The following is a 27847-nucleotide window of genomic DNA, read 5'->3' on the forward strand; positions in this document are numbered from 1 at the left end:
AGGATCAGCCTGTCTGCAATGCTATGCTGTTCTTGTGAATAATGAGGAAAACCGAGGACATTCTGTCGATATAATTACCAATATAATTCATTGATCACACACGCTGTATGCATTGGACATATATAACTTGGAATATGTATTTTGTTTATGTGAGGATGCTTTGAGTATTTATTCATCAAAGAAAACATCGGTGGGGATTTTATCGACTACAAAAATATGAAATCGCCTTCCAATTAGCCTGACAGCATCAGCATCACATCTGTGATTCTAGGACACCAGACCAAACTAATCTGCATGGAAAATCCACATAACCTGAATCCCACTTAGCTATTATGCTACGGAATGCACAGAGCCTCTGGCTTTTCTGTTCGGTTATCTAACAAACAAACCCAAACACTGCTGGAGAGTAGCATGTATTGCTCAGGAGTTTATTATTGGGTGTTCTAGTGATAGATTTCCAAACTGTTAACCCTTTCAAGTTCACAACTTTTCGAGGATTCAATCCTGGCTGATTTGGGGGTGAGAATTGGGGGTCGCCCTTAGACTAGTTACTAGTGTACATAGCGAAAAACAACCAGTTATACTCACCCCTGTGGACAATTTCCAGGCTTCAGTTAATGCTCAGAGGAAAAAAAATAATGAAAAGTATTAGCATGGGATGAACTTGCTAACTTTAGTTTTCTGACCAAGTTTCTTGGATAAGAAGCCAAACGTCCGACACCTTCAAAGAAGTACATATGACGGCTGAAGAAAACTTTTCATCATTGCTAACGTGAGATTTAAACCCAGAACCGACTTTAACAATGAGGCATATAAGACACTCTCATGCTCCACAGTGCCACTTGATTCATATAATTAGGAGACCAAAATCACAGTTTACCCAGTTCAGATTTAGTCCCAACCTAGTTCATTTCTTAGTACGAGTTCTTTTAGGAATGGGCCACAATTGGCCAAAATATATTCACATGGCCCCAATCAAGACAAATTGGTTGCCTACTTATGTATCCCCCCCCCCTACACTATATCTGGTCATGATGAACATGGGCACCACAATATTTAAATCTGATTCGGCAGTCGGTCATTTTCAAGGCCACAAACATTTTTTTCTAAGATACTGGAAGTTCTCATCTATGACAGATTAAGCAATAAGACACTGTTTGGAACAGGGATAAAGAACTCCAGTGTTGTTCATAATCGTTTCAGACTTCTCCAAAGCTTGCCGTTGAGCTTTTGAACTTACAAAACGGGAGTGAGCACGGGAGCGTTGAACAGTTAACCCTCTGAATCAACAGGCCATTTCCCGTCTTGTACTCTTCCCAGGTGAGCTACTTGAACTTTTTGTATGTGCCGATTTTACACACCCTACATTGTGCCACTGCATGGCTGGCGGTATGACTTCCTTATTGAGAAGACAAAGCACTTGATAAAACTTCACAAGGAGTTGCAAAGGACAAAACGTCAGATGCCGGCAGAAGAGAAGAGTGGAGAAGCTGCGCCTTTAAAAGCGCCAGACTCCTCCTCTGCCGAGTGGAAGCGAAGAGCCGAGTGATGCTGGCAGGAGTCTGAGCCACACGATAAACTCTGGCATCAGCTTGCCTCCATCCGGCAGTCTAGGGAGGACACGGCGAGGGTGCAGGGGGCAGAGAGACTGGAGTAAGAGCAAGCGTGTCAGAAGGCGGGGGGAGAGAGTGAGTGAGAGAGCAAGAAAGGAGGGGGGGGTCGGGGATGCTCGATGGTCAGTGCGATGAGACGAGTGAGGAAAAGCTGTCATCTGCATCCAGCTTCCCCTTTTTCGCAGCTTTGCCCGTCTGTCGGCTGCCTCACAACGTCAGGCGAACGCCAGCGGGGGATGACTGGTGGCTCGTTTTCAGCTGCACGGTTATTGGAGTGACGCTCGCAGCATCGTTGACGGGATCGGAGGTGGCGGCGTCTTCTCCGGCCACTTTGTGCTCATCCAACAGACTGACAATTGCTCTTTCTCGCCTCCTCCTGTCCGTTCGTCCTCTTCATAGGTTCATCTTCTTCTTCTTAAAGACCCCTGCAGAATAGAGGCTTCTGTCTGTCAAGACAGTAAGTAGGGAAAGGGAGGAAACTGCGTGTGTGTGTTTGTGTGTGTTTTGAGGCTTTCTGACACCAGCTCTGAGTTAATCCCTTCCGCTCTCCGGCGCCGTTCACTCTGTCGCATGTTGAAGGTGCAGAGAGATAGAGTGGAGGAATAAGTGATTGCTTTCCTTCCACCCTCCTTCCATCTATTCCCAGGCGCCACGTGCGGTTGTCCGGTGCGCCCCATTGCAGCGGTGTTGCCGCGGATCTGGAGGGAAACTCATCGCCTTTCTCATTTTCGGGGAGGAACTCCACCGGGAATCTTTCTTTGGATTTATCGCATCCCGTTGGACGTCTCTCAGAAAGAAGAGTCTGCATAGGAAACCACATACAGAAGTAAAATAATTAACCAATCAAGGCAAGAAGAGGAAGACCTGGTTCCCTTAGCAACAACTGAGGGAGATAGAGGAGAGTCACTTTCTCTTCCAGCGTTTTTGTGTCTGAAGGGGGAGAGTGGTAGCGGGTGGGGGTCACACCCCTCTGGACTGTCTTGGGCATTGAGTACCACCCAGATTCCGGGATTTTGTCACTCATTTGACTCAAAATCCCGCTCGATAACTGTCTCTCATCTGCCATTTTATATAAATATATATATTAACTAATTTAAACATCAAGCAGTTTTGTAGGCTTATGAATTAATTCCCCCTGATCCTACGCCACCTGGAATAAATCCTTCTATTGGGAAGGGGATTCTCCAGGAAAAGTCCCACATCGGTCCATCTATCTTCTCCCTGCCAACAACTGAAACACGTCATTATTGATTTGTCATCTGCAAAGGATCGGAAGTTTGATTTAAATGACCTCTGACATCAAATGGAATATCCAGGTTTTTTCCATAACCATCAGCAAGTCTACATATTTAATCCCCAAAAAGTTGTATTCACGGTTTAATGTTGCCGTCTTTTTCAAGTGCAAAAGGAAAACGTTCTTTACCGAGTAGAACTGTGTTTTAAATAGCATCTCCTCTCGAACCATTTGAGTAGTACACACTGACGCATGAGATGAGTTGGCTCAGTGTGATTATGTAAGATTTTTTTTATTCCAGCTTTGTTACTTTTTTCCCACTTTTCCATGGATTTATCGTGTTTGACTTCTCCCGCACTCACTTTCTCCCCGATTTTGGACGGACTGCATCGCTGCCAGAGAGCGACCCTGTGCCGAGTGTACGAAGCGAGGAAAGGTGTTTTGGTCGTCCAGGTGCTTTTAAGATGTTGAGGTCTCCCTGCGTGGCCGGGCCCCCTGTTCGGATCAGTAGCACTGAGGCTCCTGGTAGCCAAAGACATGGACCCCGACTCGGCTGCCCCACGCCCTCAGCCTGTAGGCCACTGGCCCCACGTCACCTTGTGAAGGATGTCCCTCAGCAGAGCTTCGGCCCGGGATACCTCTGAGACCCCTAGCCCGAGAGAACGCATCCGCAGCCACATGAAGATGGTGATTGATCAGCTGGACGGAATTCTCAGAGAGCTCAAAGATGTGGCCAAGGAACTTCGGGAGGTGAGTTTGATAACTAGACACCCATCCGGCTTGAGAACTTGTGGATTCTAAGTGGGTGTGTTACCGATGAAGAGTTCATTTAATTGAGCATAACACGCTCCTCACCGTGTAGAGATTAGAATTAAGATTTGAATGCGAGAGTTGACTTTTTTGTTGTCCACCACAAGGATATTGTTGATTAGTACTGTACGTGAGGCTGCCTTGTCTCCTCATCAACAAAGAAGCAATTACAAACACTACTCGTGTTGACAAAGGGTGGGTAAACTTGGTGCGAAAACTCGACGAGATGCACCAAAGCCTGCCTGTTGAAAAAAAGAGATTAGATAAGATCCAACACTTAGCACCGCAATGGTTATGTAAGCGTTTTCTTTAGGATCAACAAGTTTCATGTGGTTTTGCAAATTCAGCGTGTCAAGGATGTTTTGAAAGGGAGGCGACAAAAGAGAGATTGTGTACTCCTTGAAATAATGGTGCGAGGTGGAAAGGGAAAAAAAACTATATTGTGTCTGATAATCTAAGTCCACAATGGCCCTCGTCATCTGTTCGGGATCTTCCCCCATCTAGAAGCTCGTCTTGTTCAACTCCCCCTAAAGAGAGTGAGATAACAGCAGACAGAGACAAATGGAAGCTCCACTAAACCCATCCTGCGTCATTCCAGTTATTAACCTCTTACCTGTTTCCACTGAACAAGAAAGAATCGAAACATGCTTTAAACATGCTCCAAAGCCTCACCTTGGTGCAAGCAATGTCCAAAAGACAAGGTGAGGATGTTTGGAAATAGATGTTTCCAAGCTGTGACAATCCCTTTGCACACATTCTTTCAAACTCCCACCTTTATGTACTCGAAGGCGTAAGGGCAGGGCGCACAGCGCGCCTGCTCTAAAGTGGGACGGAGAGGCCGTGATTGATGATTATGGTGCTACAGCAAGTGGAGTAATGCCGGCTGGAGATATTTATGAACAAACACGCGCCTTGTGCTCCTGCCAGCCCCTGACACCGATTACCATTCTCGTCTCAACGCCCATTAAGGGAGTACGATGACGCTAACCTGACTTTGCTGGAATGTCTCAATCACGCTTAGACAGCAGGGCTTCACATCGTGTGGGGAGGTAAAAAATAATTCAAAGTATGGCAACCTTTTCTCTGAAGCCTCATTCATGCTCCACTTGTGTACAGTCTCCTGGGAGTTTACGGACAAAGTGGATCGGTAACTACTGTGAAAAGCAGTGTGCGCACAACTTCCTGCTTGTTATGCTCCTTCCAATTTTGCCTTCTTTAAAAACAACATTCTTGCCACCTCTTCCAACATCATCGTATTTTCTGTTTGAGGGGCATTGTGATTCAAAGCAGCCAATGCATCCACGTTTGTACACAACCTGGAACATCACCTTGACTTAGTCAAGTATCGTGACAAAGTTATGAATGAATGTGAATATATGCACAGTTGATGGTGATTCTGGACTTGGCTCATGTGAAATACTGACGGAAGCTTACTGACAGACTGACGATGCGTTCCTCGATTACTTTTTAGACATTTGAGAATATCAAGTGATGACTGAGATTATGATTTATATATATTCATAGGTAGGCCATATTATATATTAGAATATATTTATAGGTGGGCCATCAGGGCCTGAAAAGCCTTCTCTGCTGGCCTAAAAATATCTGAATCACAGACTGATGCTGATTATATTTACTTACTTACTTTACTTACTTTCCGCTTCCTTTCATTGCTTTTCCCCTGTTGTGCTGCTTCCAGATGTGTGTTTTCCTATTTAAGTATTTAACTAATCACATTTCAGCCATCATTTGTCACCAGCGTCAGAAATCTGCCTGGCTGCCTTCAACATCCGTTCTGCAGGCCCTGGAGCATTAAATGCATTGTCGATGATGTTGCTTTAACTCATGTCTGGCGCTTTAACCAATCAGATTTTGAGTTGTTGATGCACAAGGAGCAGGCCCTGTGCATCACCAACTCGGAATCTGACCTGGGTAATGTCAAAGTTTTCGCAAACCATCATTGGCTAGTCACCAGTCAATCATAGTAACCCTAGCCGCTAGTGACAAAGCATACTGGCCAGAGCTAGCACACTATCGGTAACGAGCTGCATAAGCAAATACATTGTTGTGTTGATTTAATTGTGGTTTTATGAAACCACAATAACTGAACGGGGAGAAGAAATTGATTTGGTTGCAGGTTTACTGGTAAAGCCGTTTTCAAGAACGACTTTTCAAGAAAAAATGGACATCATTAAGGTCGGATAGCAATTAAAATTTTGCAATTTGATGAGGTGATTGTTGATGCATGCTTTGCCATTGTGTTCAATAGTTTCTGCGAAGTGACTTCTGACCTGATATCAGTTTAATGACAGTATTTCTGTCTTGACAAGTTCTTCCCTGGCTAACTGTACCCTCTAGTACAGTACATGATGTGTAGTAAATCACTCCACACTTTTTACAGTGGCAGCTGCGAATTTATTCAGACGTAGCACTACTGAAGGCCTAGAGTTGACTGGCACGGCTCACCACTGTCAATTTTATGCCATGTTTTAAACACAGATTGCTCCTGAAAGATTACCGATTCCATACTCGATTTACAGTGCAGGCCGAAATAGTTTTGTCCCGTTTCATGTTGGATAATATTTGATGTTTACGATGCCAGCCGTTAGCCACCGTGTTATTAGTATCAATATCTTGCAATTAACCGCCCGTGCAATTGCAGATTAGCGGAGGAAGCATAGAGTCACAGTCAGATGCTGGATGGCTAATGTTGCATAAAATCGCCCATTCTTGGTCATACGAATGGAACAACATAATAGATAACAACTGTCAAATAAATGATGAATCGCGTGAATGCAGCGAAATAAATAATTTGGCAAGGGAGCAGTAATGACTGATTATCACCCACAAGGTCTACAGAGACTCAGTGGGACTGCGACATTCTCATCTAAAAAGATTATAGCGTAGAAATGTGTGCTTTCAGATTTTGTATTTTTTCCTTCGTGACTCTGTGAATTTTAGAAGCTCAACATAACGTGTAGAGCAAAGCAAAAAAAAAGATATCTTCATTCTCACATCAATATTCCATTCAGCTTATTATTTTTTTCTGTAAAACCTGCTTTGCTTGTTTCAAGTTTTATCAATGTGCACTCATTTCTTTTTTTCCAGCCTTCAATCAAACCATTTAGTTTAAGCCTCAAGTTGAATGAAAATATGGTGTTTCTTTTTTTTTTTTTTTTTTTTTTTGGGGGGGGGGGTGGATAACTTGGAGCTGTAATAGCCTTGCACATCGACTCTAAAAAAATTATAATATTCCGTAGGCATTTAAGAGTGCAATTCCAAATGTAAGTTATGTTTTTTTATTGAATTTCAAGCTTTAGCAAAGTCCAGGCCATTTTCATTTCACTTTTACCATGACATGGGCCAAGGCAAATCTTTTCATCACGTCGAATAAGTGCTCACAGAAAATAGTTTGGTTCAGTTTGCCAAGGTGAAGAAAATTGTGGTCTACTTATGAGCTCCAGGATTTTCTGCCAGCAAACAAATCATTTAATTGATGTTATCATCCGTAGAAATTTGTATTCATTTGGGGAAAAAATCATATGAAGGCGTTCTGCCAAGTCTCAAGGGTGGGGGGGGGTATGAATTAATCAAACATGATTCAATGCAAAAACATGGCTACCACACTCTGAAATTATCACAAATTTGCATATTTGGTCAATTGTGGACTGTACCAACTTTCAGTAGAAGGTGAACGCTCATATTCCACCGTCCATCCATCCATTTTCTGATCTGCCTTATCCTTAAAAAGCTCGCAGGGGGTGATGTAACCTATCCCAGCTGTCTTTGGACAGTAGATGGAGGTCACCCTGAACTGGTTGCCAGCAAATTGCAGATCACACACAGAAAAACAACCATCCATGCGCATACTCACACCTAGGGACAATGTGGAGTATTCTATGAGCCTCTATGAATGTTTTTGAAATGTGGGAGGAAACCCCAGTACCCGGAAAAAAACCCACCAAGCAACCACATTTAATGTCATATTTTAAAAAGCTGTCAAAGCTGAAGTTATTCACTGCCATTCACAATTTTTTTCAGGAATTGAAAATATGACGTAGAATACTATTACTGAATTTGTTTTGTTTTTGTTTTTACTAGGTTGGGTACCAATAAAGCACTGGCCATGGTATCTGGCAATGTTTTTCCCTTCCACAAGGGGCAGCATTTCCCTTTGTTTCCTTGTTAGCGCTTTGTTCCAGCTTCAGCTGTTGTTAAAGCTCTATATAAACCATTATGTATGTATTGCATTGTATTTTGGACAGCCGCCCTCATTTCAAGCTTATATAATTCCAGACCCATATAATTTAAGAATTAACTCTTTATTTCTGATGAAAGAAGAGAATCTAAGGTTTCTTATGCTGCAATGAATGTTTATGCTGTCCTAAAACTCAATGGTCTGTGGGTCCTGGAATTTGAGTGACAATGACAAAAACCCTGGCACTGGGGTGGTCTCATTTTTGCACATCGTCTGGCAGTGTATATACACATGTAAAAAGAGCATTGCAAAACAAACAATTTCTGGCCGTGGTTCACATTGAAGCATGATACAGTTTTACAGGATAAGATACGAAACCCTTTATTTGTCTCACAATGGAGAAATTCCATCATTTGCCTTTTTAGCCAGACCTTGACCTCACCCCATTCTTTTCCCTTTAGGGGCTTGCCGTCCTCATCGTCTGAAAGGAGGTCACGCAGAGGCTCTTGCTTTGTTTTTTTGCCAGAATCCATCAGCCTCATTAATAAGCAACCCGTGCCTAAATTCTTCCCAAGTTTAAAGCACAAAGTTGAATTCTCTTACACTCCGTGACAAACCTATGGAATGATCTGTTATGAAACATTACGCATCGGTACGCCCCAGCAGCCCATTGATGTCAAGTGTAGCACATTTTTTGCTATTTTTCTGTTAGATTCCCACTTTTCACCCATAAAAATCACCCATGAATTTGGTAATGCATTTAATTTCCACGCTTGTGACACAAACATTCATTCACATGTGCTGGCATCACAGCGCAATGCCTGACTGGGCTTTGACTGTTGAATCCATCCAGCATAAAGGCACAATCCACAAGCCAATAACATAATAGCCACTTTCTGAAACGAACACAAAAGAACACAGCCCGGACAAAGACCACAAAAAAGTCACTGATTCGCAGGAGAATATCAACTATAATTCCATCATTTCTATTGAATTAGAATCCTGATGAAAACTCAAATTTGCCTCTTGGCAATCAGCATGGACTCCAAAGATTTCTAGAATTAATTTGAAAATAAAAAAGCCCTCTGTTGAAAAGTGTGTGTGGAATTGTAGATAATGTTACATTTGGAATGCGGTGGTTTGTGTTGAATTTCTCCTTGATGAGTCACATTCTGATTTCATTGGATCCAAAACAGAGTATAAGTTCACATCTTATTCACGCAGTGGCCAAACTCATTTGGGCAGCATTTTCTCTGATCTCTTGGACACGAGCTACCGGATGTTAAAACATTCAGAACGAAACCCACAGAAAAAAAACACGATCGGATTAATGGTCTGTGGAGTCAATTTGTTATCCGTTATGGCACAGGTGTGAAAGTCAAGGCCCGCGGGCCAAATCCGGCCCGCCACATCATTTTTTTCGGCCCGCGAAAGCAAATCAAACTTGTTAAATTCCATGATGATTGCTAAAATCTGAGCCAAAATTTCATATTTTTGGATGTCAACCACAATAAAAGTCATTGTTCTTGACTTCAGATTTGAAAACGAGTTATTCATTAATTTGCTGTGTGCTCTATATGTAATATTTGAAGGGATTTAAACATTCAAATGGGTTCCCCAAATTCATAACGGCCCTCGAGAGGAAACCATAACTACAATGTGGCCCGCAGCAAAAAATGACTTTGACACCCCTGCGTTACAGCATTCAAGACAACAGGTATGGTGGATAATTATATTTTTATGCCAATGTTTGATCGCGATGAATACTTTCCGATAACCATCATTGATTTATTTTTTGTCATTGTTTTTTTTTTCCTCAACTGATTTCCATCAAAGTTATCAAATTGTCCTTGGTATAAATCGCAGTAGAACCGTCAAAGTCAAACACATCCAATGAGTGAAATCTCAGCTAATCTTTCAGTTTGCGTTTATATTTTTACATCCGATTCCAAAGGAGTCATTCTTCATCAAACATGAACGTCCCCTCATGTCACGTTTGCATTTTCTACATGTCATTAATATTCACTATCGTGTGTTGCCCCATCCGTGCCGTTACGTGAGTAAATCGTACCCCTTGTACGAGTTTTTCTGGCGTGGCTGTCATTGAAAGTCAATTCTGGTGACATACGGCGCCCTCGCACTTGTGAATCGCATGACAGTCTTTGTGACGAGTCCAATGAGAAGGACATCAAGGAAGGACATTGGACGGTAATATCCCTCGATAAAGCGATCCATTTGTAATAATCACGCTGGCAGAAGAAGCGACTACGCCGGAGAAAAACATTCATTGAGTTGCGGCGTCAACCTTGGCTGGAGGATAAACAACAAACACATGAGCGTCGTGTGACATTCAGATATTTGCTTCAACTAACTTCAGCAGAATGGACAGAAAACATTCGATGAACGACAATACTCTTTATCGGACACTTCCAGACTGGCAAATTGAAATAATGTCATAAAGCCCAAGTGAAGATACGCAAGACGAAGCATTTAAAAAGGAAAAAAAAAGAATGTAAAGCGGAATGGGAGCAGGGATGATGGACTGTTATGACGGCCATTATGCAGACGCATTCGATGGAGCACATCTGTATTCGGCGCAAGACAAATGAACACGGGGCAGGCAATCAGGACTTCTCAAATACAATAAAGCTCCAAATGAGATGAGGTCAAAAGACGATAAAGAAAGAGCAATTATCATTGGCTGAATGCAGCACATTGGAGGGCATTGCCCTCTGACAGGAAGCCTCGGGATAGATTCAGGCTAGTTTTCTCAATAGTTGTCATTACGCTAGGCCCTGCTGCTTTATTAATGAGAATGGCCGCCGCGCAGGTCGGGGATTATTCAATTAATCATCGGAAGTCTGTCGTGAATCAAAAACTATCCATAGTTATTCATTTGCGAGTGGCAGCATTTGCGGCCATTTTATCCACCCTCCATGTTGCGTATATCAATCTTATCTAATCATTTTTTTACAGTAAAAAGGAGCCGAGAAGTACAAACACAGTTGATCTCAAGACTCTAATCCAGGTCTGATTCAGTCTTTTTTTTCATCTATACATTTATCTTGTCTTCATTTAACTCATTCACTGCCAGATGCCACTGTAAAATATTGCACGGGTCACCTCTACCTTTACACACAACAGCGCTATTTTTTTTTTAGTTGCCTTCGTCCCTTTAATTCTATGCTCATAGAACGACGACAGAGGAAGAAGCAGCACCGATGTGTTGGCTAGATAGCTAGCTTTCTATCTATTTGAGTTACTTGCGGGTTGAGTGAACGCTGGCGCGTGTGGCTGCTGCTGCTCACCCGCAGAAAAACGTATTCTGTGACTGTAAAGCGACCTTGAGAGTTTTGAAAGGCGCTTATAAATGAAATGTATTATTGTTATTATTATTATTATTATTATTATTATTAAACATGTGTCCACTCCAGTGCCAGGGTTTTTGTCATTCTCACTTGAATTCCAAAACCCACAGAATATTGAGTTTTAGGACTACATAAACATTCAGTACAGCATTAAAAACCTTAGACTGTCTTCTTTTATCAGAAAAAAGAGTTAATGCCTAAATGTTATGAGTCTGTTGTTATATGAGCTTGAAATGAGGGCAGCTGTCCAAAATACAATGCAATTTATACATATTGGTTTATATAGCGCTTGAACAGCTGAAACTGGAACAAAGCGCTAACATGGAACAAAGGGAAATGATGCCCCCTTGTGTAAAAGAAAAACATTACCAGAGGCCATGGCCAGCGCTTTATCGGCACCCAAGCATGAAAAAACAAAACCCAAATTCAGGAATGGCGCTATGCGTCATATTTTCAATTCAGGAATACATTTGTGAATGGCAGTGAATGAGTTAAATTGCGAGTGAACTGTAGCCAATCTCGGCTGAGGTTGGGTCAACACTGAACTCGTCGCCAGCAATGGTAGGCATAGCGTAGGATTTTCATTTTTACATTTTGACTGTAACAGAGTAATTTAACGTGATATATTTCTCTAATATTATTACAGTTAGTCTGGGAATGTGTTCCCATCCTGGCTGTCACGAGTGATGATGGGTTACTCTCAGAATGAATAATTAACAGTCACATCGAATCTAACATTTATTTATCTCTGGGAAATAATCTCATTTCATCAGCATTCCATCTCGGGAAAGTGACGTCACGTTATGAGCACTGTCACTTTTCGACTGCATGAAAGATAAAAATGGAGGAAGCAGAGAGATTTTTTTTACAGTCAGGATTTTTTTGTCTGCGAAAGCAAATGAGAAATACTCGACATGGATGATAAAATCCTGTTACCTTCAACTGAAAGTAACTACAGTGATATCTTGGCTTACGAACTTAATTGGTTCCCAGACAGTGTGTAAGGCGAAAAGTGGATATCCCAAATATTAATTTCCCATAGGAAACCATTAAAATGTGAATAATCCGTTCCCAGGTCCCCATAAAACATAATTTTCTACTTTCTAATTTTCTAAGCCTTAAAACTACACAAAATATACCCTATTTTATGTATAATAAATGTGCTATGGTATTATAATTAAAGCAATAAACTGTACTGTATAATAAAGTTGTTTTATTTACCTTTGTGATGGTTGTTGATGGCTTGATGGAATGGAGTGGCCGGTTTCATCAGCATTAAACACTTGATGAGGAATGTAACCTTCTTCTTTCACCATCTTGAGGAATGATCCCTTGGAGGCGCTTTCTCTGCGCTAATTTTACCTTTTTCCTCATCAATTGTATTCTGTTTAGCTCATTGTCACTCATTGTGGCAGCTCCGTGTGTATCCCGAAAAATAGTTTGTATGCCAAGATAAAATTCTCATAAATGTAACGTTCGTAATCCGAAAAGTTCATAAGCCAAGGGGTTCGTAAACCGAGGTATCACTGTAATAAAATGTACATTATTAAATATTGGAAGTAACTTGTTAAACAGTAGTTGTAGGCCAATCTTTTTCTTGGGGGGGAGGGAATCAGAAAAGAAAATGTATTTCCATCAACCCAAATTGAGCATACCATTTTACTGGCAGCTGTTAACACACACCCAAAAAAATTGTACCTTATCAAACGAGTTGATCTACAAATGATCTGCTCGGTCTGCTAAATGCCACCATTGTTTGAAGGCTCAGTGTTGACGCTGATGAAAACAGCTGGCCCAGGATCAGTCATCGTGTTTGCCAGCTCGCGAGCTAACACCTCCCGTTTGAGACTGACACCAGTCACCACACATTTCCACGTTTACCAGCTCCCCGCTGAAACGAACACGCTCGGCCCTAAACCAAATTTGTTCCGTACCCATAAATAGCCCCAGGGAGACCAAAATCAAAGAGCCACTTTCTATCTTGAGGGAACTCTTCCTCTCCTTCTCAACCTCTCACCACCCTCGAACTGAGTACACTGACTCACTGTGAGAGACATTCTCATATATTCGACATTATTAATTATTAATAAGGACAATGCAAAAGCGCCCCGTTATGTAGCTGGTCATCTTTGGATTATTTTTTAGGTTGCTTATCCAGTGACGCATGCTGTTTTTTTTCCATTAAAAATATCTGTCTGACTGTTTGTCTGGTCGGTCCCTCAGTCGGTCGGCCCGTCCTTCGGTACGTCGGTCCGACAGTTCGTCGGTCTATATACTACATCTATATATCTATACAGTATATATCTACATCTATCTCTCTATTTTTTTTTTTTTTTTACAATTGTTAAGCACCAGTTGTGTCAATTTCGCTGCTGTGACCCACATTGGTTAAAATACCCTAAACCTCAAGACTTAGAGGACACTTAGCACTTTTTGAGTCTTTGTTCATCCCAATGCAAGGGCATATTTCATTATCAGGGAGTTCGGGTTTTTCAGTTTGTTCATCTCAACAGCTCAAAAATTCTTGTGAATTGTGAAGAAAATAGAATCAAAGTAATCATAAACACAGTAAAAGCATTGATTGCAATTAGAGACGGGACTTCATTTCAAGGCTGGTAGGGTGCAGATCACTGTATGTGGTGAATGCCAAACGAAAGAACACTCAATCAACAAATCATGTCCTGGGCCTACCCCAAATCAATTTAGAGTATGTTTACATTCACCACTCGCCACCAATAATTGTGAGTACGGGACTTTCACAGATGAAATCGTTTTTTGTTTTCTGCCGCAGCATGGCTTGGAACTTCATTGCAGAGTGAGTACGGAACGTTCAGTGACTTGAGTACTATTTCAACCCCCCAGCCAACCCCTTCCTCACTGCTATTAAAACTCAAGAGCATATAGGTCAGAGATCATTAACCGCATGCATATAAATGTCTAGATGCCTTATGCACTCACAGTCAAACAATGCCTCGCAAGCTTGTTGAAAGCAGCCATTTGAAGCGGTATCCTTGAGCATGGCTTATCATACTATAGCTAGGAATATTACAAATGGTACTCAGTTACATCAGAATCAGAATCAGAATCAGAATCATCTTTATTGCCAAGTATGTAGAACACACAAGGAATTTGTTTCCGGTAGAACACGCTGCACTAGTATCGTTGTCAAAAAAACTGCTAAGTGGCATGACATGAGAGTTCTGTTTCTACGAAAGAAATATCTGCTGAATTTCTGAACGTCTGAACGTGCCATTGTCTATCAGTAACTTATTGTATCGCAGCGTTATAGTCATAATTCTATTAAATATAAAAACACTTTCAAACTACCACAAATATGGACCAATCAAATCAAACACAGTAAATACTGTGGTACTGGAGTGTGTCGTGAGACGGAAAAAAATGTGCCAAAAAATGCCACACTGGCTGGGGATACCAATGTGTGATGATGCTTTGCGTTATGATGGATGTCCAAATTGGCGCATTGAGTCACACATTCTCCCCATGCGCTCAAGTCACATTCTATCCACACCCACGCCAACCACGAATCCACCCTGTTGCTCCAGGGGAGCATTTTTTCATTCACTCATGTTACCATCATCCTTCAAAAAAAGGTTCAAACTTTAATTCTGGTTGAAATGAGCTTGATGAGTGTGTAGTGATGGCTCATACTCTCACAGATGTACAAAATATGTGCACCCATCCATTTTTTATTGTGCTTGTTCTCATTAGGGTCTCGGGTGAACTAGAGCCTATCCTAGCTTTTTTGTAAGCCTGATGCTTTAGGATCTCCAGGACATTCAGAAGGTTATGCTGATCTTGCACTTTTTGCTGCAATGAATGACTCAGTTCCTTGAGGACCACTTGTTATCTTGTTCCAAGAAAACCATTTCCGTCACCCATTTGATTAGAAACATTCATACTTCCTTGTTTTTTTTCTTCTTCCTGCATTCTAATGTGCTAACGTCTGCAGAGAGTTGCTGTTTGGTTTTGTCATTTGGTGTTAAGATCTCAAAGGCCTCCAAGCACTAGGTATTCGGCGCACAAACAGCATCAAAGTGTTATTTCAGCCAAAAGACAAAAAAAATAAAATGGGCCAAAGGGCTGTTTCTCATTTACGACGGCGCCGCGAGAGTGGCTGCCTTTCCAGCAGCTCATGTATTTCGTTTTTCTACTTTCATTCCTTTCATCACTTTGCTGCTGTGAAATGTAAATTTCTCCACTGTGAGACTAATAAAGGCATATCCAATCCAATCCAATCCAATCCATTTAAAAGTCATTTGAGGAAAAAGAATGACAAGTACCTGCCCTCTGTCTCTTGTCAATCTGCTTTTCATGGTCTGACCCCATTATGTATATGGAAATGTAATTCGTAAATTAAAGCTCGGTGTCGCGCCTCCAGCGTAGTTGCTCTTTTCGACGCAGAAAAAAAGAAAACAACAAGAACAAGACACCTTAAGCCTTAAAAGTTTCCGATCTGAATACAAAACAAGCCTGCCATCTTGTCAGCCTCGAATCACACGTTCTGTTTGGGATTTAATTCAGACTAGTGGTTGAAGTCATGTTATTTTTGTGCGGCTTTTGTCTGTGTTTGTGTCAACAGAAGTACTGAAATAACCAAGGTTGAATGTCCCCAAGGTCGTAGGATTCATAAATCTATCAATATTTTGGAAAGATAAGCATTTAAACTTGCAGAATCAATCCGCATTTCAATTGTTATCGTTCACCCTATCAGCAGATTGCACAAAACCTCTCTTAAAGGACAACCGCGTCGGTTGTCCCTGGACAAGTTGTGTCCATAATTTGTAAAATCACTTGAAATGACTTCTACTGAGCATATTTTACAAAGACTCCACGGCATATAGCTATATATTACGTTTTAAGACTTGCGCTGAATATTCAGGAAGTCTTGTTTTTGAGTTGGTGACGAGTCCTCACGTCACTGAAATTAGAAGGAAAACACATAAATAACGCCATGGTAAATTGTTGTGTTTTGCTATTTGATACTAGTTGACACAAATTCCCAGCAGACAAATCAGCCTATTTCCAATGGAGCTTGGGTGCCATCTTGTGCATTTCCCGGGACGCTACATTGGAGTCCAGACGCCTCAAAATAATCCATAAGGACTTCTTTAATCGATTGCAAACATGTATGCTTTCCTTTTCAGAACTATTTGAATCATATTTATAACTGGATGAGTAACAAGAAAGCATCTTCTCCGAATCTGAAGCCATTGTTTTGATTCTAGAGCAAGTTAAAGTCGTCTTTGTGTGACGTCACGAACAAGGGGGCGGGAACTTCTGAAACTCGCCATCCCGAGGTCATTTTGAAGTTTGGGACACTTTAACTCATTTTTATTGGTGTTTTGCATTTTACTAAAAATATCAGCCTGCGTGTTTTGGGTATTTTAGATGCTATAAAATGTTTTTATGATATCAGTTATGAAACTAAAAAAATGGTGTTGGTTGTCCTTTAAACCACCATGGCAATTTAGTGAAGAGTTTTTCTGTATTACAAAAATTGTTTCTTGTATTCCTCTTTCAAACCATATATTTTTTTCCACGAAGATTTTAACATCACTGTCATCAAATGAGCGGTTGCTAGCTTTTAGGTGCAGATTGAGGCTCACTTGGGCTAAACTATTGGGTAATAGATGACGGTTGAAAGTAGCCTCCGTTTTCTCTATTTGGGAAAGAAATCACCTTGAATTAATACCACACCTCAAATACAATCTTCCATCTTTGGCAGAATAATGTGTGTCATTCATAAACATCATAAATGTAGCTCTTTTTCTGAAACCTGTGACAACGAGTGGGTGTTTTACACTTGAACAATGCTGTCGCAATGTCAGGCCAGATCACTTTAAGCTAACAATAGCCTTAACACCAACGTCCATGCCCAGCGTGGGCCTTGCTGTTGCAAATTTATTCAGGGATGGACACAGCTTATGTTTTCTAGTGCAAATCCACTGCAGTGATGCCACTGAGTGCTCGATAAGCAGATATAAAAACACCTCGTGTGTCTGTGTGCAGTATCATCACTCGTGCAGTGTTTTGAAACAAGATGAGCAAAAACCACTCTACAATGTATAGGTGGGTTGAATGTTGAGCTGTGCAGAAAGTAAGAGTGTGATGCTGTCCCGTGAGATTCTCGCTCTTGCCGCTGAGCTTCTTTTGGGATGTGGCTTCAACATATTGACTAGCCCATCATGCTTGGGAGACCCATTGGGCCTTCCTCCAGGAACTCTGCACACAGCATTGGCTTTAATGAGGTCTCTGTTATCCATCCAGCCATCCATCTTTATATCCATCCTTCCATCCATCAAATCCACTGTGGTAGAACTACAGCTCGTCTTACCAGTGGGCTTCGAAACAGTTGTTATGAGCTCCCTTTGGCTCAGTGGCGCAAAGTATTTGACTATATAGGTCATGATACTCCACTCTCCCTTTATTGCTGTCAGACACTTTAAACCGGTGCGGCATAGTTGCTTGTGTAATTACAAATGCAAATGTGAGTTGATTTGTGATGTTTCCCATGTAGAGAGCAGTGCTCAGGGCAACGTGGGCAACGCCGACTCTTTCATAGTCCCGCCATGATCTTCATCTGCCTCTTTCTGATGGATTATCTTCAGACTCATTTTTGTCTTTTATTTCTAGTACTATTCTACAATCCATAATAAATCAACCCCATATCGAGAAAAAAAAAGTTTGAAGATATTCAACGAGAAATACAGAATCCAGACAAGTACTAAAGCAAGACATTCAGCGATTTCATGCATTGCAAATCCAGTTTTAAATGTAACATTAAGCAATCAGCATTACATCCCATCTGGCTGTCTTCAGAGTGTAAAGCTGGTAACCGCCACACTTCAATTAATCAGATTGTATGCCATCAACCTGAAGAAGTGTACAGTATGCAATGCCTCGACAGATGTCTCCCGTTTTCCTCACAAGACTAAACTAATCGTGTTAGTCACATTAACAAGTAAATGCCACACTTAAATCAAAGCCTGCTTTTTTTCTCCCTGCTGTAATTATCTGAACTTTGACTGACACCATCCCATTGCGGTTGACATCTCGACCTCACCACAGGTTGTCCACAGAGCAGACGTGGCATCTGCAAAATGCCTTTTTAATAGAATTGTGATGATTTCAGTGTCTGATTATGGCTATTATAGTTTTGAAATGAAGTCATATAGCAATAAATTATTAAAACAATTAACAGGGATGAAGGCTTAACTTTGGAGTGGACGCCGTGGTGCATACTAACGCTTAAGAGCGTCGGTGGGAGGAAATGAGATGAACAACCAAAATGGTGGTAATTGTGTTTTTCAAGTCATTGAACATTGTGTCAGTTTCATCATAAAGAATGAAGATCGCTTTATCTGTGGATGATTCACGCTGATCTTATCCCAGCAAAGGTAAATATGCAATGCTTCTGACAAGAAGCTATTAATTAGAACTTTTTGAATGGCTCTCAGGACTGTTTTATTTTGAATAACGGTGGGAGTAACGGCTGTCGAGGCCAAGGCTAACTGTGTTTCAAAGCTTCTAAACGGTGTATTTTGCAAGCTGATATCAGAGCAGCTGCGGTGTTATTCAGGCCGCTCTAAAGTATCAATTTGTGACAGATGCTCTCTGCAAAAGAATTCACTTCTTACTTGAAACAACGAGAATGAATCGGCTCATCAAATGTGCTTGTGCATAACATCCATGCATTCAGCTGTCGGCATAGACACGTCTGTTTTTGCGTCTTTGAGTGTGGGGAAAAGTTTCTTGAAGACATGCCAGTCAACTCAAATTGTTACAGTTCCATACTATATTCCCTCAACTTGTGGCCATTCGTCAAGTAAATTCTGGGCCTGCATTCCGTCTCTGTCAGGCATTAAAGACATGCTAAAAATTCACTTTCACAAAAAAAATGTTTGGAACTTGTAATTATCTCATAAACGCTAACATCCACACAGAGGGCCTTATTAGTCTGAATGGCTTTACAACTAGCATCTGGCTTTGCAACAGATGTGGGTAAAACCGCTGTTGGTAATTTTGGAACAAACGCAGCACTGCAGATATGTAGGTAGGGGGTTGTTTCACTGCGGGGGGCAGTTTTAAGCCAAATTAAGTCGCCACCGATCGAAATGGCTTCTGTCTGTGAACATTTGAGCCCGTTTGAACTTACTACTGACCAAAACAGCAGCCAAGTGTGTAATTGTCACAGAGGAAGACCTGCTGTCTGACGCCATTTTGTAAAATACAGATAACAGTGGTCACCTATTTAAAAACTGCGGTCAATTCTAAATCTGTTTGACCTTGTTGCTAACTCAAACTAGAGCACCGTTGTATTAAAGCATTTAACATTCCAGTCGACTGATTTGCGATCACGCTGCAATGTCTGTACAAATAAAATCCTTCCCCATCTGTGTTTGAGTAAATGGACACGATGTGTGGAGAATCAGTGATTCGAGTTTTGTTGCCGACCAGAACAAAACCTCGACAAAATGCCATGTCAACAGCCTCCCTCAAATGAATTATGGGAATTTAGCGGATTTGAGCCTTGGTGGTATTCTGTGATACCCCAGTTTTTTTGTTTTGAATCTCAGTTTAACTCATTCATTGCCAGACATGTGCAAAAATTTGTCCATTCCAGTGCCAGGGTTTTTGTCATTGTCACTCAAATTCCAGGACCCACAGAATATTGAGTTTTAGCAATACATAAAAATTCAATGCAGCGTAAGAAACCTTAGACTCTCTTCCTTCATCAGAAAAAAAGAGTTAATTCCTAAATTATTTTGGTCGGGAGTTATATCAAACTCAAAGTCAACTTTATTATCAAATATGCTAATATGCATGACACACAGCACAGGTGAAATTAATGTCCTCTCGAACCCAGTGTGCAAGGCACTTATAATGTGGCTAAAAAGACAGGCAATTGACAACAGACAATACATGTAATTTCTGAATGTAAAGTGAGGTAGTGTTGTATGTAAACTGAGGTAGTGACGTATGTAAAGTGAGGTAGTATCTAAAGTGACGTAGTGTAGTAAAAAAAAGGTTGAAGTGAGGTCTTGCAGGAAAAAAAGAAATAAAGAGTTCAGGATGATAATACAGCGTGTAGCGTGTACTCAGAGTTCGGTGAGTGTGGCAGTGGAAAGGGGCAAGGGGGCAGGGCTGGGAGGGAGTTGACTCTCCTGAGGTTGAAATGAGGGTGGCTGTCCAAAACACAGTGTAATACATACATCAGGGGTGTCAAAGTCATTTTTTGCAGCGGGCCACATTGTAGTTATGGTTTCCTCTCGAGGGCCGTTATGAATTTGGGGAACCCACTCGAATGTTTAAATCCCTTCACATATTACATATAGAGCACACAGCAAATTAATGAATAACTCGTTTTCAAATCTGAAGTCAAGAATAATGACTTTTATTGTGGTTGACATCCAAAAATATGAAATTTTGGCTCAGATTTTAGCAATCATCATGGAATTTAACAAGTTTGATTTGCTTTCGCGGGCCGAAAAAAAATGATGTGGCGGGCCGGATTTGGCCCGCGGGCCTTGACTTTGACACCTTTGACATACATATTGGTTTATATAGCGCTTTAACAACAGCTGAAGCTGGAACAAATCGCAGCATGGAAAAAAAGGAAAATACTGTTTCCTTGTGGAAGGAGAAAAAATATTGCCAGAGGTCTGACCAGCGTTTTATCTGCACCCCAGCAATTAAAAAAACAAAATCTGAACAAATGTGGGAATGGTGCCCTATGTCATACTTTCAATTCACAAATAAATTTGGGAATGGCAGTGAATTAGTTAACATAGACAGAGAAATAAAATCACAAAAATGGGAATTCACGATTTGTTCTATTGTAAATTGTAAACACTTGTCACATTCTTTATTATGATTCCACATATCAAAGCCTGCCGTCTCAAATATAGACGATCGAGCCCACCCGCATATGTTAATGCGACACCAATGCGAAAAACACATGTTATACTTTTTCTTCTTTTTTGAGCGACTGAATAAACTGGCTTGAAATAGACCAATATATTTTTTTGAATCATTTAGGCCAGCATTATGGCGGCCGCTCACAAAATGCATCGAATAGTGCAAACCGCGGTGTTGATGCTCCCTGGCAAACACGGGGACAGTTATTCGGGTTGTCAAATTTACAATTATCCTATTATTTTGACTGAAGAGATTACGCTGGTGAATCAAGAGTAATGGGCTAATGCAGGACTAATGCACCTCACTAAGATTTGAGAAATACCAAAAACATTGGAATTTTCCTCCTGATATTTGCCTCTAATCTGCCTAATTAATGCCAATAAGACAGAGATTTATTTAACATTTAAATGTCATTCATTACTTGCCTCCGTTAGGAACCTTTAAGGCTGAATATCCGAGCGGGGCGTTTGTGATAGTTCAAGGCTAATCATCTTGCTCCTGTATTATTGAATTTCTGTTTTTCCTCCACCTGTTTCGGTTTAGATGCCAGTGAAGAGGATGGCAATTGTCACAATAAACCGAAACCGTGGTTTTGGCAATGTTTATCCATGAGCTATTAAGAGTAAAATAGTCACGCAAATAAATGCTTATCAGCAATGATCTTTGAACACCCATTTGAACACCCATCCAACATAATTGAATTGATTTAAAAACATTTGGTAATAAACACAAGTAAAATTAACTCACTGCCAGACAATGTGCAAAAATGTAACCACTCCAGTGCCAGGGTTTTTGTCATTATCACTCAAATTCCAGGATCCACAGAATATTCAGTTTTAGGACTACATAAACATTCAATGCAGCGTAAGAAACCTTGGACTCTATTCTTTCATCAGAAAAAAAGTTAAGTATTAAATGATATGGGTTCTGGAGTTATATGAGCTTGAAATGAGGGTGTCTGTCCAAAATACAATGCAATACATACATATTTGTTTATAATGCACTTTAACAACTGCTGAAGGCGGAAGAACGCGCTAAAAAAGGAAAGGGAAAAAACATTGTCAGAGGCCATGACCAGCGCTTTATTGGCACCCAAGCAAGAACAAACAAAACCCGAACAAATTCAGGAATGGCGCTCAAAGTCATATTTTCAATTCCCGAATAAACTTGTCAATGGCAATGAATGAGTTAATTTCTATCTTAATATTTAATGTCGGGCAACTTAGTGGTCGCGTGGTTAGCAGGTTGACCTCACAATGAGGTCAGAGGTTGTCTGTATAATCCTGCTCTGACCTTCCTGTGTGGGTTTTCTCCGGGTTCTCCACGGGTTCTCCACTTTCCTCCCACGTTCGAAAAACATGCATGGCAGGCTGATTAAACACTCCAGATTGTCTCTCGATGTGAGTGGTGAAATTTGTTTTTCTCTGAGTTCCCTGCTATTGGCTGGCAACTGGTTCAGAGTGTCCCCTACCTATTGCCCAAAAATGGCTGGGTTAGGCTACGGCACCCCCAGCCACCCTTGTGAAATAGATAGATGGATCAATATTTAATACCACAATGCCTAACTTATTCTCACTTTTCGGAATATATCACTTATCCACTTATATCTTAGATAATGCCTCCTCTCAAATACACACCTCCAAAATAAATGCCAGTCCTTTGAATATTGTATGTGTTTTTTTTTTAACTTGAATAAATAACACATTGAAACGACAACTTCTATTTGTATCATCAGAAGAACAAAACATTGTCTGCTACTTGAATAAATAAACATATGTAATCAATGTAATACAGAAAAACTGCACTTAGATATGACACCCTTTTTTCCTTTATGAAAATAACACTTATCATACACTTGAATAAAAGTAACATAAAGTAAACTTTCCATCCCCTCAGGAAAAAAAAAATGTGCCGTTTACTTGAATAAATACATACTGCACCCCAAATCGATCCCTCCTATTTCAATTTGAGATTAAAATATGCCCATTGTCATCTTTGTTTTTGTGTACCTTTAACACGTCCAAAGTTGTTTTGACAGTCTTTCTCACCTCGGCAAAGGGCATTGGGAAAAAAAATGATTTGCAAGTTTTATCTTTGCAAGGTAAAGATTTTTACTTCCCCCAAATATCATTTTCACTTTGGTACGAATGTTGTCAACACAGTTTAGTTATTATATCTACCTTGTTTCATGTTTTACAAAGCAAATGTTGATTCAAACTCAGCAGTTCGATTGACAGTTTTGCTAAGCTCCCATTAATATTGATCCATTTCCTCAACGTCACTCATAATATTCACAAAGTAAGCGCTAACGGGCCTCACGTGGCCAAAAGTGTGTTGTCACACAGTGGCAATTTCCGCTCTTTGAGTCACGGGAGGCTTTGAAAGGAAGAGTATCATCTCCTCCCCAGCTGCAGACGCAATGACATCACAAACAGTATCCCATGCATTATTGACGCTTTAGTGCGTACATGCTGAGGGGAATGTTGATCTGCAAGAAATGCATTTGTGTCATCTTATCATTATGATGACACTTTTTTGTCCTTCTAAATTAAGGGTGTGAAGGTCTTTTTTTTTGCCACGGGGAAACATTGGAGTTACGGTTTCCTCTTAGGGGTTGCAAGAGAATGTTAAATACAGGGCGCACAACAATTAATGAATAACTAGTTTTCAAATTTGAAGTCAAAAATTAATTTTATCGTGCTTTACATGGGACAATTAGAAATTTTGATTTGGATTTAATCAAGCATCATGGAATTTTGCACATTTAATTTGATATAACGGACAGAATAAATTGATGTGGCGGGCCAGATTTGGCCCTCAGGCCTTGACTTAGACACCTGTTTTATGAAGCTTTACCAAATTCGCACTGCCTCTCCCCCATCACCAATTCTGCATTTTCCACAAAATCTCTAGGGCAAAATATTATTGTGTGGCGGGCACTGGGACCGGGCATCTCACCCAGCAGGTGTACGGGAGGGGGCGGGTTTATTGTCACATATATTTCACTGCAGTTTCGGTTTTACTTCACTTTCTCCTTGTTAGCAGTTGGAATAAAGACGTACTCCAATCGACCGTGTGTTCTCATTCCTCAACTGCTACAATATTTTCATTGGTCGCTCTGATTTTAACAGTTCTCATCATATTAGGATTATACTTCAATGTTATTTTATTTAGTTGTTTTTTTTTCATCACATTATTCATTTTCTCCATTTCACTTGTTTCTTTAGCACCTCAGTTCAGCTTCAGCATTTCAGCACTCAGTTTCTACAGAAACTGCATTCCCTAGGTGTGTTGTTCAAAGTTAAGTATTAAATGATATGGATTCTGGAGTTATATGAGCTTGAAATGAGGGTGTCTGTCCAAAATACAATGCAATACATACATATTTGTTTATATAGCACTTTAGCAACAGCTGAAGGTGGAAGAAAGCGCTAAAAAAGTAAAACATTGTCAGAGGCCATGACCAGCGCTTTATTGGCACCCAAGCAAGAACAAACAAAACCCGAACAAATTCGGGAATGGCGCTCAAAGTCATATTTTCAATTCCCGAATAAACTTGTCAATGGCAATCAATGAGTTAATTTCTATCTTAATATTTAATGTCGGGCAACTTAGTGGTCGAGTGGTTAGCAGGTTGACCTCACAATGAGGTCAGAGGTTGTCTGTATAATCCTGCTCTGACCTTCCTGTGTGGGTTTTCTCCGGGTTCCCCACGAGTTCTCCACTTTCCTCCCACGTTCGAAAAACATGCATGGCAGGCTGATTAAACACTCCAAATTGTCTCTCGATGTGAGTGGTGAAATTTGTTTGTCTCTGAGTTTTTAGCACCTCAGTTCAGCTTCAGCATTTCAGCACTCAGTTTCTACAGAAACTGCATTCCCTAGGTGTGTTGTTGTTTTTATATTTTTTATTTTAATAATAATAATACATTTGACTGCTAAGCGCCTTTCAAAATTCTCAAGGTCACTTTACAGTCACAGTATAGGTTTTTTTCTGTGGGTGAGCAGCGGCAGCCACACGCGCCAGCATTCACTCAACGCCGAAGTAACTCAAATAGATTGCAAACTAGCTAGCTAGCGAATAGATAGCTAATAGCTAGCGAATTGATAGCCATTAGCTAGCGAAGAGCTAATGGCTAGCCAATAGCTAGCGAATAGACAGCCAATAGCCAGCGAACAGATACACTAGTTTGCAGATACAAAAAATATTCTTATAAACCAGAATTGGGCAACCATTCAGTATGTTGTATGATCCTAAAAGAACTATTATTGTCAAGGTGGTGGAATAACTTACTTAAATAATGCTTGTGATTGCTCGGTTCGGTTTATGGATGCATTATTTTGCAAATCCATCAAGGAAAAAGGCAAAAAAAAAATGCTGCTCAAATGTGAGAAGGCTCTGAACATCGCCTGCATTAGTAGCCGATCAGATCATCGAGTCACCTTCACAGCGGTCGCTTGTCAAACGTCTAGTTTTGAAGCCAGTCAGGAGTCAAAAGTGAAAGCGTCACCTGTCATTCTTTATTTGTCTTTTAATACGCAAATCACCGCATATAATGCAATAGTAGTGTAACTGTCATCAGCGCATCGAAGCTGATGCTGCCTTGATGTACTCTGAAGCCTCTTATCAATGTTTGAAACTATCTTTTGATATGTCATACTGGGGCATCACAAGGTTACAGTCTCCTTACTTCATTTCCTCACGTCGTTCATTCACCTTTTTTAATATATCTAAACTAATACACACATGACTGAGATTGGGACTTGAGCTTTGGAGCCAGAAGGTCATGAATTCGAGTCCCGCTGTGGAAATTGGAAAAAAAATGTTTCATGGCAACTAATTGCTGGAATGACACTTTTATCTTTGGTGACTCCTGTTGAGGTGCATTTGAGCAAGGTAATGCCCCCTCACCGTAATAATTCAAGGTAAATATGTCTGTGTAAGCTCTCAGTCGTACAGGAGTGGTCCATCGATGAGAAGGTTTCTTCAGCCGTCATCTGTACAAAAGTGAAGGTTTCGGACGTTTCGCCTCCTATCCAAGAGGCTTCGTCAGCGAACTAAAGTCTGACTGGTCGTATCGGCCCCATTTATATATCCCTAATGTCCAGACATGCTGGCGCCGGACACAGCTATGATAGGTCCCTACTCTCAGGTTGGGGGGAGCGGGGGACCCCTCCCTGTGGCCCCACTGATTGTTCCTACATTCCTGACTAACGACTGGCCTATTACCCCCACTGCCCCCGGTATCACCTCATCAGCATAACGACCCTCATCAGCATTGCGAAAGTTGCCTAACCTGTTTTGCCTAAGCAGGCTATTGTATGAACGATCCAAATTGAACCTCACCCCACCAGACCGGTTTAAAGAAGGATTTTGTTGTTTTATAAGAATCGCTTCTTTTACGCCCCTTTCAAACCATCTATGTTCTTTCGCTAAGACTGTCAAATGACGACAATGAGGTTAAAATCTTAGCTTAGCTTAGATGAGGTGATACCGGGGGCAGTGGGGGTAATAGGCCAGTCGTTAGTCAGGAATGTAGGAACAATCAGTGGGGCCACAGGGAGGGGTCCCCCGCTCCCCCCAACCTGAGAGTAGGGACCTATCATAGCTGTGTCCGGCGCCAGCATGTCTGGACATTAGGGATATATAAATGGGGCCGATACGACCAGTCAGACTTTAGTTCGCTGACGAAGCCTCTTGGATAGGAGGCGAAACGTCCGAAACCTTCACTTTTGTACAGATGACGGCTGAAGAAACCTTCTCTTCAAGGTAAATAGTTTGCACACCTCATTTACTGTATCTTAAACCGTCATCTGTACTTCTTTAAAGGGCAACCGACACCATGTTTTTGTTTCCTAACTGACATCAGAAAAACGTTTTATAGCATCTAAAATACCCCAAACACGCAGGCTGATATTTTTAGTCAAATTCAAAACACCAATAAAAATGAGTTAGTGTCCTAAAACTACTTCAAAATGACCTCGGAGATACCGAGTTTCAGAAGGTCCCGCCCCCTTGTGCATGACATCACGCCAGGACGTTTTACCTTGCTCTAGAATCAAAACAATGGCTTCAGATTCGGAGAACATGCTTTCTTGTCACTCATCCAGTTATGAATATGATTCAAATAGTTCTGAAGAGGAAAGCATAAATGTTAGCAATCGATTAAAGAAGTCCTCCCGTATCAATTCGAGCCGCCAGGACTACAATCTAGCGTCCCAGAAAATGCACAAGATGGCGCCCAACCTCCGTTGGTAATGGGCTGATTTGGTTGATTTGGTTCAACTAGTATCAAATAGTGGACTTGGTGCAACACACAACGATTCGCCATCGCGTTACAGTAAAGTCTCGTTATATCGATATTTTCGGGAGTCGGAAAAAATATCAATATAACCGGGACTATCGATATATCCGATCCTGCGGCATGTAAATTTTCTCCTTGCGTTCATAGAAATAGTATCGTAATAAGCAGTACTATCTATATAACCGATATCGATATAACAAGACTTTACTGTATTTATGTTTTCCTTCTAATTTCGTCATCAACACAGATCAACACGGAGTTTTCAGACAAAACAAAGTATCCAAAATGCATTGTGTGTCACTTTCTCGGTCAGGGGCGTTCCAGACGTGACGTCACGTCAGGCATCATCATCAACTCGAAAACAAGACTTCCTGAACATTG

At 41.0% G+C, this 27847-nt stretch overlaps 1 protein-coding gene across 3 annotated transcripts in view; it reads left to right on the top strand.

Moving 5' to 3' along the window:
• The window catches only part of insyn1 (inhibitory synaptic factor 1), a 204564-nt gene that overhangs the window by 122040 nt on the left and 54677 nt on the right, over positions 1 to 27847 (top strand). Inside the window, exons 1-3 of one of the 3 annotated variants that reach the window (XM_088992920.1) lie at positions 1631 to 1920; positions 2013 to 2070; positions 2260 to 3597. In XM_088992920.1, coding sequence (XP_088849046.1) covers positions 3454 to 3597 — 144 coding nt within the window. In that variant the 5' untranslated portion in view covers positions 1631 to 1920; positions 2013 to 2070; positions 2260 to 3453. Of the gene's footprint in view, positions 1 to 1630; positions 2071 to 2259; positions 3598 to 27847 lie in introns of those variants that run through there. The other 2 variants (XM_088992919.1, XM_088992921.1) reach the window with 2 other exon arrangements.

This window comes from Hippocampus bargibanti, linkage group LG03, assembly GCF_051943395.1.
Source record: "Hippocampus bargibanti isolate YZ-2025 linkage group LG03, ASM5194339v1, whole genome shotgun sequence".
Lineage (NCBI taxonomy): Eukaryota > Metazoa > Chordata > Actinopteri > Syngnathiformes > Syngnathidae > Hippocampus > Hippocampus bargibanti.